The sequence below is a fragment of the Phytophthora infestans genome, genomic scaffold (assembly GCF_000142945.1).
Source record: "Phytophthora infestans T30-4 supercont1.2 genomic scaffold, whole genome shotgun sequence".
NCBI classification, from domain to species: Eukaryota; Oomycota; class Peronosporomycetes; order Peronosporales; family Peronosporaceae; genus Phytophthora; species Phytophthora infestans.
In genome coordinates, this window is record NW_003303757.1 from 1,991,029 (window position 1) to 2,004,618 (window position 13,590).

The window sequence follows — 13,590 nt, forward strand, 5'->3', positions numbered from 1 at the left end:
GGCAGTACTGGTGGGGCCCTGTCTAATGCGAGCGGAAGTACTGCCGAGTAGCATCAGTGGAGCGCTGTTGCTGACGACGGGTGCGTTGGGTACGTCGGCGACGGCGACGAAATCGAGCGGTGCTGTGACGATCGCTTCTGGCTCTGCGTCGTCAGGCTCGAGCGGCTCGATCACTGTGTCGACTGGTACCTCGACAAGTAGTGGTGCCGGCGGCGCCATCTCGCTGTCCGTTGGTGATGGGGTTGTTGGCACAGGCGGCGATGTCAAGATTGCTGCAGGTGCGAGCAGTGCTAGTAGTGGTGCCGGTGGTGCCGGAGGCAATGTGAACATTGCAGCTGGTGGTGCCACGACGTCAAGCAGCGGCTCTGGTGGAAAGATTGACATCACGAGTGGCTCATCTGCAGGCACGGGAAGCAGCAGCGGCCTAATATACTTGCGATCTGCTTCGAATGGTGCATCTGGAATGGTGACCATGAGCTCCGGTGTCAGTACTTCTGGTGTATCGGGAGATGTGAAAGTAGCCTCTGGAGCGAGTACTGGGGGTGCCAGCGGCCTGGTGACCGTGACTGGTGGGGTCGGTACTGGCGCCGGTGGGGTTGGAGGTGCAGTGTCGATCTTGGGTGGTTCGACAAGTGATGCTTCCGGTGCTGGTGGCAAGATCTCCGTAGTTGGAGGTGCGAGTGGTGCAACAGGCACTGGTGGAGCCGTGGAGCTAACTGCAGGTGCTGGGGGTAATGCTGGTGGTTCGTTGTCTGTTGGCACTGGAAGCACAACAAGCGGCACCAGCGGAGGTTTGTTGCTGACGACCGGGTCGTTGAGTAGTCCAGTGACTGCGACTAGCTCTAGTGGCACTGTTACGGTGCGTTCTGGCCCAGCATCCTCCGGATCGAGTGGCTCGGTCAGTTTGTCGACTGGTGCATCTACCTCTGGAGGTACTGCAGGCGCGATAACGCTATCTGTTGGGATCAGTGACGCTGGCGCAGGGGGCGACATCAAACTTGCTGCTGGAGTGACGTCCGCTTCGAATAGTGCGGGTGGAGTGGTTACAATCACGAGCGGATCGGCGTCATCCTCGACGAGCAGTAGTGGCCAGGTGTCTATCAGCTCATCCACAAGCGCCATCTCTGGTGCGGTAACTGTCAGCTCTGGTGTCAGCAACGCTGGGATATCTGGCCCGGTGACACTTGCGTCGGGTGCAAGCACTGGTGGCGCAAGCGGGTTGGTTACTGTGAGTGGTGGTAATGGTATCGGATCCGGTGGAGTTGGCGGCGCAGTATCTGTCGCGGGTGGCTCAACGACAGACGCTTCAGGTACAGGCGGCAAGGTGTCTGTGTCCGGTGGCAATGGTGGTAGTACGGGAACTGGCGGCGCTTTGGAGCTGACTAGTGGTGGCGGAGGCAATACTGGTGGGGATCTGTCTATCGCGAGCGGAAGTACGCCGAGTAGCATCAGTGGAGCGCTGTTGTTGACGACGGGTGCGTTGGGTACGTCGGCGACGGCGACGAAATCGAGTGGTGCTGTGACGATCGCTTCTGGCTCTGCGTCTCAGGCTCGAGCGCTCGATCACTGTGTCCACAGTGCTCGACAGCAGTGTGCTGCGCGCATCTGCTGTCCGTTGTGATGGCGTGTGGCACAGCGGGAGTCAGATGCGCGTGCACATGTGATGAGGTGCGTGGTGCGGATCATGGAAACATGGCGTGGGTGGTGGGCGCAATATTCACAAACGCATTCTTTTTGGGGGGAAAAAATATAAAATTCCCGGCGCGAGGGGTTTTTTCTTTTTGGGCACATCCGCGCGGGACAACAACCAGCCCTTCATATTTTTTCGGAGTTTTTTTTTTGAGAAGGGGTAACACTATGAGAAGTGGTGGCACCTGGGATCGCGGTGTCCCATTTTTTGGGGTTTTTTGGGGGAGATTTAAATTTTTTTTTTCGGGAGATGTGAAAGTGGCCTCTGGAGCGAGTACTGGGGGTGCCAGCGGCCTGGTGACCGTGACTGGTGGGGTCGGTACTGGCGCCGGTGGGGTTGGAGGTGCAGTGTCGATCTTGGGTGGTTCGACAAGTGATGCTTCCGGTGCTGGTGGCAAGGTCTCCGTAGTTGGAGGTGCGAGTGGTGCAACAGGCACTGGTGGAGCCGTGGAGCTAACTGCAGGTGCTGGGGGTAATGCTGGTGGTTCGCTGTCTGTTGGCACTGGAAGCACAACAAGCGGCACCAGCGGAGGTTTGTTGCTGACGACCGGGTCGTTGAGTAGTCCAGTGACTGCGACTAGCTCTAGTGGCACTATAACGGTGCGTTCTGGCCCAGCATCCTCCGGATCAAGTGGCTCGGTCAGTTTGTCGACTGGTGCATCTACATCTGGAGGCACTGCAGGCGCGATAACGCTATCTGTTGGGATCAGTGACGCTGGCGCAGGCGGCGACATCAAACTTGCTGCTGGAGTGACGTCCGCTTCGAATAGTGCGGGTGGAGTGGTTACAATCACGAGCGGATCGGCGTCATCCTCGACGAGCAGTAGTGGCCAGGTGTCTATCAGCTCATCCACAAGCGCCATCTCTGGTGCGGTAACTGTCAGCTCTGGTGTCAGCAACGCTGGGATATCTGGCCCGGTGACACTTGCGTCGGGTGCAAGCACTGGTGGCGCAAGCGGGTTGGTTACTGTGAGTGGTGGTAATGGTATCGGGTCCGGTGGAGTTGGGGGCGCAGTATCTGTCGTGGGTGGCTCAACGACAGACGCTTCAGGTACAGGCGGCAAGGTATCTGTGTCCGGTGGCAATGGTGGCAGTACGGGAACTGGTGGCGCTTTGGAGCTGACTAGTGGTGGCGGAGGCAGTACTGGTGGGGCCCTGTCGATTGCGAGTGGTAAAGCGTCTAGTGGTATTAGTGGGGCTCTTTTACTGACGACGGGATCAATAACAGACGCTACGGTGGCGTCAAGCTCAAGTGGTGCAATCACGCTGCGTTCTGGCGCTGCATCTGTGGCATCGAGCGGGTCAGTTTCTTTGTCGACAGGCACTTCCACTGGGGGCACTGGAGGCGGGATCTCGATATCAGTTGGCAATGGTACAGTAGGGAAACGGAGGCGACATTTTTTTAGCTGGGTGGGCACTGCCTCTGACATCACTGCCGGACTGGGAATCGGTGGAAGTATTACAATGTCGGCTGGTGATTCGATTGCGGCAACAGGAGGACTTCTTTCGTTAGTAACTGGAACTGGAACTGCCAAGAGCTCAGGAGGAGTTAGTATTCTGAGTGCGAACGGAGGTACGGCTGGTGTGAGTGGAAATGTGAAATTAGCATCCGGTACTACTGGAGCTGGTAGCTCTGGTTCCCTCACACTTTCCACAGGTAATGCTGTCGGTGGCACTGGTGGCGATATATTAGTTCAAGTTGGCTCTGGCTCTGTCGGAGCAGGTGGTTCTCTAACAATGCATGCTGGGACTTCCTCTGGTACCGCAGCAGCTGGAGGACAAGTGTCAATATCGTCCGGCAGTGGCGGTGGTGGCGGAGGAGCAGTGACGATTCAAGCTGGCAGAACCAGTACGAGCAGCGGTGCTGGAGCTGGCGGATCTATTGCGATCTCTAGTGGTAGTAGCTCGTCTGCAGCTGCTAGTGGGGATGTTTTTATCTCCTCTGCTGCAAAGTCTGTGCCTGGAGCGAGCGGTAAAGTTTCCATAGAGACAGGGTCAGCAACGTCTGGAAACAGCGGTACTATCTCGATTTCTTCGGGTGCATCTTCAAGCGGTACAGGTGGAGCTATCTCCATTTCGGTTGGTGCAGGTGCGACTACGACTGGAGTTGGTGGCGTCTTAAGTTTCTCTGCTGGTCAAAATAATGGCGGAATCGGTGCCGACGCAACTATGACTGCAGGTGGCGGGGCCATCGGAGGCAAGATCACACTCGATAGTGGCTCTGGAACCACAGGTGACGGTGGTACTATCGCGATCACTAGCGGGACAAGCACAAGTAGTTCAAGCGGGTTGATTCAAATTGCGTCGGCCATCGGTGGGTCTGTTGGAAGTGGAGACGCGTCATTTGGTTCTGGAACAGCATCTGGTTCAACAGGTGCGTTAACACTATCCACAGGCACGTCGACGAATGGGCCTGCGGGTAGTATGACGTTAACTGTCGGATCGGGTAAAGCGGCATCAGGTGGAAGCTGGATTGCCTCGGCAGGATCAACTACAGCAGGCGTTGGAGGTATCGCCACAATTAATGGAGGAGTAGGAAGCGCCTCTGGTGGCAAGGTTAGCATCAACGCTGGCCGCGGTGGCACAGGAAACGGAGGTGATATCAGTCTTTCAAGTGGATTGAGCACTGGCGCAGTAGGAGGTGCAATATCGCTAGTGACGGGTACAGGTGCTTCGGGATCTACAAGTGGTGCAATCACACTTTTCTCTGGCTCAGGGGAAAATGCTAATAGTGGCACTATCACGTTTAGTACGGGCGCCTCTACTGGTGGTGTTGGAGGTGCAATTTCTATGTTGGTTGGAGATGGCAACACGGGCGACGGTGGAACTGTCACGATTTCTGCTGGCAAGACAACCTCGTCAAGTAGCATTGGTGGCTCTGTTGATTTGCGTGCTGGAGATTCGACGTCCGGGACGGGTGGCTCAGTCCACACGTACATCGGTACGGGATCGGTAGCTGATGGTGGATTTTATGTGAAGAAAGCCTCGATTGGTGCGCCGGATCTTCTCAGGGTCACGGGCACGGAGTTGGCCGGGAAGAGCTTGGCGGTCGCGTTTACTTCCACGAGCTCTACGATTCAGCTCACTTCGGCGTCGCAGGTTATGATTACTGGAACATCGACGACTGTTTCGGGTGGGCCCCTTCATGTCGACTCGCGCAATTTCCGCGTGTCCAAGGATGCAACAACAGACGTTCTGTATGTTGACACCACTGGAAGCGTCGTGAATATCCTTGCAGCGAATATCGTTGGGCAGTTACAGATGAGTGCTGTGCAGGCTTCGATCCTTCACGCCCAGACTGCATCCACAGCCGCGCTCACAATATCGTCGCCGAACCTGAGATTCGACGGCGGTGATGTCATTTTCGCGGGTAGCGCTGTGACGACTTCGTCCCCAGCTCCAGTCGGAGGTAGTGCTTGCACTGCAGGAACACTGCGGTATGATGAAAACACAATCTACTTCTGTGCAACCGATCTAAAGTGGAAGAAAGTTGCCTTGACAACGTACCCGTAGCCGATAAGAACACTGCATATTAATGCGTAAACTATATGAGAAATCAATAAATTTCATCAACATGCGATGTGTTACAGAAAGCTTTGTTGAACTGCGGTGCGCGCGGCACGCGCACCGAGATTGCTTGGTCATGTAAGCATCGGCGCCCAGCAACCACAGTAATGAAAAGTCGACATACACATTGATACATTATCTTCATTTTCACTGATAATGATGACCTTCTATTTTGTTCTAATTATTTTAGGCTGATCAGTCCTTTTTCAAGTTTAAGGAACTCAATTATAGGCTTAAACTTAATCCAGAAAAGAACACCGTTACGGGCTGTTAATTAGCAAGCATACACGTAATTAATTCATGGCGCATTCAGCGAAAAGTTAAGATAAGCAAATGGATACCATGTGTGGTGGCAAGCGAACGTCTCCTCCACTCGAGCCGAGCACCTTGCTCGGCATTATTAAGTGACGGTTTTCATTCCCTTGGAAACAGCTTCGCTGCACGTAGTTTGAAACTGCAGTACAACACAATCTCCTTTGCTGGTTTTTTTATCCAGTATCTTCTTTGAGCGCGGAGCCTTTTCAACCCGTTCAGCAGCACTCACTTTTTTATTATTCTTGTGTGGTAGTTTCCGCTTTGCTGGGAATGCTACTGTGCTATTGCTTGCAAGTTTAGAAGTGAGCTTCCTTTGGCTAGACTCCTATCGCTGTGTTCACTAGACTACCTACTCGTATTGTAGCCAACCGTCTTGAAACAGCCTTGAGCGTCGAGCACCAGTAATGCAGTAGCTGCAACTTGATAGGCATGATGTCCTTCGAGATGGTGTTCTTGATTCCAGATAGTCTGCATGCCATTACTGCATGCCACGCAAATACCTACACTGCCCTCCGAGAACACCATGCCACCGCAGCTGAAATATGTAGAAATGAATAAAGGAAATTTCGCCGCACGATCGAAATCCATATGGATACAATCCAGTCACCATCTGATAGAAATCAGTCACGTATCCAAAATAGACAGTCCACCCATGAGACGGGACCGCTATTACCGGTCAAGTTGCACTTCAACACGTTGCAGCTGCCCCATATCTCGGCCCACACGCATCCTTAAGTGCTGAAATTTGCTGAATTGAAGAAACAGCTTGTGCAAGCTCATTGTCACCAGTTTCAGTGACGTATGCGGCCACACGGTCCGGTAAATCACCAAAAAGTGAATGCAACGACTCCCAAGAGTCCTCCTCGTCCTGTAAGCCAACCCAGGATAAGAGTAGCTGCCAGGATTGCTGGAATTTGCGATGCCTCTCAATCTTTTCGACGCCAAGAACCATTCCTTGGTTTCCGACGTGTGCAAGTAGTTCTTCACTGATTCCAAGATTGCCGTCGCGGTAGAACTTCAAGCGGGATCCATGCACCATATAGCGCTGGTTATTTAGCAAGTGGCGGATCATGTATGAGTGTGGGTGCTCCTCCACAACTTCAAATGGGCCCACCCAGCGAGCCAACAGCTTGTTGACTGAAAGTCGAGAGTCAATTCGAGACCACAACACAAAATCGCCGGTAGTGAAATTGCATGGCACTCCATTAGAGCGGTTCATATTCTGCAGGCGGCGACGCTCGCGAATGTCTTCTACCTCCTTGTGCATCTCCTGGAGGCTGTGCTGCATTTTCTCCACCATATCTGTAGGAATATCCGCGGGCTCGGTAATTACCACGGTCTTGCCATTGCGCTCAACTAGCACTGCCTCAAAAGGCGAGGGTCGAGGCAATGCAGTGAAGAGTTCACCGGGCGATCTGTTGCCTAGTGATGCTACAGGAGTGTGGTTGAGGATACCTTGTACTGTTGGCACAAGGTACTCCCACTCATGTATGTCCAACTTCATCTCCATCAGTAAAACTCGTAGGACCTGGAGAATATCGCGATTGAGGTGCCCAATAGTGCCGTTGATCCATGGTGCATATGCTAAAACGAGATCTTGTTCAATGTCAAGCTGTCTGCACAACAGTCGTACAACTTCGTTCTTGAAGTGACTTCCTTGATCCGAAATTAGAATCTGTGGTGGGCTAAAACGCTTTGCCCAATCCACCAATCCACTAGTAGCTACTGCACTTGTAGGTGAGTCACAGGCTACGATCTCGCAGAAATGTGTAAGTCCATCCTTCAGGACAAGTAGATATCTGCATTTGCCCACACTGTCTCCAAGATACAGAATAATCCCAATGCTCCGCTTGGTTGCATTGTATGTTGGCCTCCATGGTCGTGGTATAACGTTGCCACCCCTCACGTGTTTGCACAGTAGGCAAGCTTTAGAAACTGTCGGCAGTGCTGCTCCAAACTACCGATCAAGAAAATGCTCTTGATGGTTGTCAGCATGGCGTCCAGGCCACGGTGGCCTTGGCTTCCACAGTGAGCTACGATTAGGATGCGTTGCCGTAGTTCTTTAGCCGAATCTGGGATCCAGAATCTGCCCTCAACAGACATTATACCATCGTCGTCAACGTCTACGACTTCTGGTGCCTTTCGCTTGTTTCTCTGCTGCAACTGCTTCAGCTCGTCCAAAGTAGGAAAAACAAAATCACCTTGCCGCGGTCTAAGCTCGTCAGGCTGGTTGTTGGTTGCATCTTTAATGCGTTGTTGGTTACGAGTCATGAACTTGCACTTCACGTGTAGCCCCACCTCTTCTGAAGACGAGGAACCCCAGCGAGACAAAAGGTCTGCCCAGACGTTAGCTTCGCCATCGATATGAATGATAGGGTAGTCTTCCCTTTCAATAACGCTCCACCGGCGTTCGGTCGTATCGAATATTCCAATCTTACATACCAGCAACCGGTGGTGCTGTTCGTGTGCCGGCAGGTCCGAGTCCCAAGTGTCCACCTGTGTCACAACGAGACCCCATCCAAGGTCACTCGCATCCGTAAACACGGAGACTATGGTCGAGGACTGCGGTAAATGCAGCAGTTGTGACGAACTAAGAAGGTTCTTTGCCGTCGCGAACATACCTTCCTCGTCGGACGTCCACGTCAAGGCAACACCGGCTGCCAGCTTCTTAGTGCGTCCACTGACGCTCAGTATTGCCTCCAGTTTGTCGTGTAGTGGACGCATGACCCGGGCGAAATCCACGAGAGTATCCCTCATCCACCCTCGCAGCACACATGAATTGCTGTAGATCAGCAGCCGTAGCTGGCAGTGGAAGCGCCTGAAGAGCGCTGATACGCTCTGGGTCGTGGCGGATACCGGCGCCACTGAATATACGTCCACACCATCGGATCGCCTTTTTAAACAGACAGCTTTTACTCACACTGAGTTTCAAACGGTGGACACGACAGAGCTAAAAAAAGCTGACGTAGTGCTGTGATAAATGTTGCTGGGTCCTTTGCGTAGACTAGAACGTCGTCGATCCATACCAGCAGGTGGGCATACAACATCTCAGCGAACACAGTCTGCATCTCATTCTGAAAGTGTGTGGCTGGGTCACTTGCCCCTTGCGGAACGCGTCCTGGTGTCCAAACAGTATCGGTAGTAACGAAACTCATCAACTCTTGGCTATCCGGATGGAGAGGGAGCTGCCAAAATCCCTTTGGCATATCGAAATCCGCAAAACCGTACGCTCCCTCAGCTTCGCTCGCTGAATCCGTCACATCCTCTGCCGATCCAGCTATCGGCACAGTAAGTGCATTAACCGGACGATAATCGATCGTCATCCGGAACTCACCAGGTACTTTGGGTTTGGCCACAGGTACTGCTGCACAGGCCCAGTGGCTCTGGTTGTTCTGCCGGATAAACCCCATCAGCTCTAGCCGCTTCGTATACTCCCGAAGGAAGTTGCGCTGTGCCGGAGCATATCGGCGCGAGCGGGCACGGAAGGGTTTAGCTCCTTCAACAAGCTTGATTCGCAGTGGTGCAATGTCAGCAGGAGGATCGGCTCCAAGATCAATCCTAAAGATGTCTTCATACTCCAATGTAATGTCTCGGAGGAACGACAGGTATCCCTGGTCGAAACCGCTGTTGCCAGCTGCAACCACCATGTTTTCAAGCTTCTCACGAACGTCAGCGACAGACAGATCCGCATCTGGACAGTCCTCTTCTTCAAACGGGTCGACATCTTCCGGAAGAGCACTACCGGCAAGTTGTTCTAGTTGGTGGTTGACATCGATACCCAGTGATACTAATGTATCGTTGCCAAGGAGGAAATCGGACTCATTTCCTTCCATTACCAGACATGTGACCTCTTGCAGGCGGACTGTGCCGGCGGCGGTCTGAAGAACGATGTTGAGCGTCACGGAGTCGCGACAGACCACCGTTGACCCCCCTGCTACTATTGCATCAACCGGTGCCGGTAATGGTTGTACCTTTACACCACTCCCCAGAGCTACCAACTCTTCAACCGCAGTACGTGGTATTACCGTCGAGTCGGAACCAGAGTCGGCGCAATATGCTAATACAATCAACTCATTTACCATGACTTCGCCTGGTTGGGGTGCAGTGCGAACCATCTTCACACGTGACCTGTCCTTCACTTCTTTCATCCTGTCCACTGCTCGACTTTTATCTTCGGCCGTCGCAGTCGGACAGTCCCGAAGCCAGTGAGAGCCTTGACAGTGCCAGCAACCAGTCTTCGGAGGCGTTGAGTCCGTTCGTTGAGGTTGTGCAGTATTTGGATTCATATTGAAACGCTGGGCTCCAATGACCCGTTGCTCTGCTCTGCCAGGCCTGGTCTTCGGATCGACCTGACTGGATTTGCGGCTGGAGGCAGAATTTACCTTCTGCTCCATTGCCAGCAAATGATACTTGTGCTGTGCCCTTGCCTTCTCCTTAAGGATATTGAAGAGCATGAAATCGTTTTTCTTGGCCTCTCTACATTCGTACTTGTAGTGACGTCTAACATCGTCACGGACCATTCTCGGTTCAAGGTTGTCGATCAAAATACTGCAGCGCATTTTCATGCGGTCGGCAAACCCCTGTGCTTCAGGGTTTCCGACACCGAGAATCTTCTCCAGCCCATTATTCTCTATAATGGTGGCGAAATCTCGATAATACTTCAGCACCCGAGCGTCAATATCATCCTCGGTGAGGTTGATCTTCAACTTCCTCTTGAAGAGCTCGTCAAGATCAGGTATTTGCTCATTATTCACGGTGCCGATACGTTGGTTGATCAGTATGAGGATCTCCTCATTACTAACGTCGTCAACTGCCTTCCGCAGCTCGTAGAGACAGATCACCTCCAGCAACTTCCGGTGAATCGACGATTTTACGGGCTTCATCGCAGTCTCGGGTCGCTCCTTACTCTCGAGACAACGCTGTCGGATGGTCTCTTCGTACTGGTCACGTGCTTGCTTCCACTTGACCAACGCGTTGTGGCTCCAATCTTCAAGCCAAGGTGCCTTGATAAACTCGAAAACTGGTTGGTGCGCCGAATGCATCACCGCGTCGCCATCCGCTTCATATTGCTGCGCGTTGCTTGCCATGCTAGCGGTCCCTGAGGACTAAAGTATACTTTGTGGTAGTTTCCGCTTTGCTGGGAATGCTAGTGTGCTATTGCTTGCAAGTTTAGAAGTGAGCTTTCTTTGGCTAGACTCCTATCGCTGTGTTCACTAGACTACCTACTCGTATTGTAGCCAACCGTCTTGAAACAGCCTTGAGCGTCGAGCACCAGTAATGCAGTAGCTGCAACTTGATAGGCATGATGTCCTTCGAGATGGTGTTCTTGATTCCAGATAGTCTGCATGCCATTACTGCATGCCACGCAAATACCTACATCTTGCTCACTCTTTTCTTGTTTTACTTTTCAATAAGCTTGGCCCTCCTTCGCTTCGCTGCAGCAATCACTCTATGTCTTCTCTCTTTTTTCGATGCAAAAGATGTTGAAAAGCCTGTCATCGCCCTCGAAGCTGCGAACAAATTCAAACTTTTATGGGAAGATTGTCCGATCTCCTGCAAAAGGCTCGGATCGCTCTTGAGCAAGCTCCTCGGCGACCTTATCAACGACGTCAGAAAAAGTCTGCATCCGTTCTTGAGCGATCTCCTCCGCGATTATATCTGAAATAGTAGGCATATGTTTTCCTCATCGCTGCTGTCACTGCCACGTTGTCATAATCATCCGAGTCCTCCTCGTCCTTGGTTACGATGCCATCATCGTCGAGGTCTTCATCAACAGCCAGCAGTTCGGGCCCGCGCCCTTCAGCGTGATAACCCATTCGTATTTTCGTGTCTGAGAAGTCATTTCTCAAAGCATCTCCAGCTGAAATAGCACATACTTGTCTTTTGGAAATCCACAGATAATGAACCCCAGCATGAGGTCTATAGCGTGCATTAGAAACCCTGATGTCTTCAGCATGGATTTAACTCCATTTGCTCTTTTCCTAAAGGACGCAGTACATGTAGTCAACAGATATTGTTAGCCCTTAAACGACCCACATCAAAATATTAACTACTCACGATGTGTAGCCAAATTTCCATGCGTAGCTCCCTTCCCACTCACGGATCTGGGCAAGTAAAATTTTAAACCATGTAAGCTCGGTGAGTTCTAGAGTGTTGTTCCGACTCGCGCCCTTAGTGAGAGGGCTCAGTCGCATCAGGTACAGCCCAAACTTGTTCAGACCTACGATGCGACCCTCGTCTCGAATCGAGGTTCCGAAAATGTTATTTTTATCGAGACTGGCAAAACAGCAATAAAAATAATTTTAAGTGCTTGGAGCACCACGGGTGCAAAAATTATTGGTGTTATTGCATGCAATACACAGTGGGCTGATACTCGTCTAGTTGGTGGGAGCCTCACCACGCACAACCTTCCGGAGTGTGGCAGCGTTCCACTAGGCTCGGTTCAGCGACCAACTATCAAATTGAGAGGGCAAGAGCGCGGCAGATCGATTGAAGATTGCGGTTTAGCTGGACCGCTGGTCCGTAGGGCTCCATCGAGCCCGGTTAAAGGTTATTGCCTGGAGAGAGCGCAGAATAAATTATTTGATTTTGAAATGGGAGCTCGAAAATAAATTATTTTACTGCAAAATAAAACATATATTTAATAAAAATAACATTTTCGGAACCCCTGGTCTCGATGTAGACGTAGCAACGCCCTCAGCCTGAACGCGAGGGTCCGATCTTCACTCTCTTCATTGATGACCTCCTTCTTCTTCGTTTCAGTCTTGTTCTTCTTTGCTCTTTTCCTGCTCCTGTCCTTGACTTGTCCTTTTCCTTTTCCCTTTGTCCGGGTCTCGTCGAGACAACACAGCGCTTGTTGTTGCGGAGTCTGGTAGGTTTCGACTAGCTCTTGGAAGACATTGCTAGAATACATTCTAAGCCACTATGTCGTCGATATTGCCCTGGTGTCGCGACGTCGTTCGCCACCACCGCAGGATCCTCCCGCAGCTGGTTGGGAATCACCCCCCGCATATCAGCCCCACAACAACGATGGCGACCATGATCCAAAAAGCGAAAACAGAGAAAAAGGGGTTTAACACCAAATGGGCTAACGACTCCATGCAGCCACGCAGCCAGCCACACTGCGTGGTACAAACAATTGCCGTTGCCTGAAACGTTGACAAAGCTGTACTCAAAGTCTGGAGGAACGGACCCACGCCCTTCTCTAATGCACGGAGGCTGGGCTCTCGAATAACGGGTAGCAGCTCCGATAGGCGTGGGTGTCTGCGTGACTGCCACACGCTCCCATTCCGCGGCGGTCGACGCGGCAACAGTCCAGCTGAAGTCATCCGTCATGGTTTTAAAATGTAGTGTGCTGGCGCATCCGTGAGCCGGTGCGGCAACTTCAACATCGTAATTTGTCACCTCACCTGGTCAGTTCGTACGCCGCATGGAGACGCTCGATCTCGTGCGCAGTACGGCTGTGCGTCGCGTACAGCTCAACGATGTGGTGCGTGAAGACGTCGCCGTTGTAGCACATCTCTGCGTCCTGAGCCACTTCGTTCTCCGCCGAGGCTTTATCGGCTTCATCAGTTCCCCCTAAGTTGCGCCTGCACCTGCTGCATCCCCGTCGGAAGACATTTAATCCAGGTTTGCAACGAGAACTTCCCACTCGAACTTCTAGTATACTATGCCCAGTCTCCCCGTCCAACCTGTAACTCCAATAATCCTGCCTCCAGTTCTCTGAAAGGCCCCGTGAATTACCACTGGAGAGCCCGAGCTACAAGTAGAAATAACCAGATACTGCTTGAGTATAGGCTTTTGTTGCTTTACTGCAGATACGCGACGTAGATTTTAAACCGCGTGGGAATACGCCAAGTGACCCACAAAGGTTAGTTTCATCGAGTACTAGACGGTAAAGGTGTTTCATCGAGTACTAGACGGTAAAGGTGGGCACGTTTCCTATTTTGACCAATGATCAACGCTTGTTGATTGAGGCACCAACCCTGTATCCTAATTTAATGGAATTGACAATCACTT

At 52.1% G+C, this 13,590-nt stretch overlaps 1 protein-coding gene across 1 annotated transcript; it reads left to right on the plus strand.

Moving 5' to 3' along the window:
• Positions 1-2,671: 2,671 nt before the first annotated feature.
• PITG_01496 (glycoside hydrolase, putative) lies at positions 2,672-5,202 on the plus strand (the record flags this gene model as incomplete). Its single annotated transcript, XM_002908111.1, has 2 exons — positions 2,672-2,681; positions 2,732-5,202. The coding sequence occupies 2 exons, from the start codon at positions 2,672-2,674 to the stop codon at positions 5,200-5,202; spliced, it is 2,481 nt and encodes an 826-aa protein (XP_002908157.1).
• Between the last annotated feature and the right edge of the window lie 8,388 nt (positions 5,203-13,590).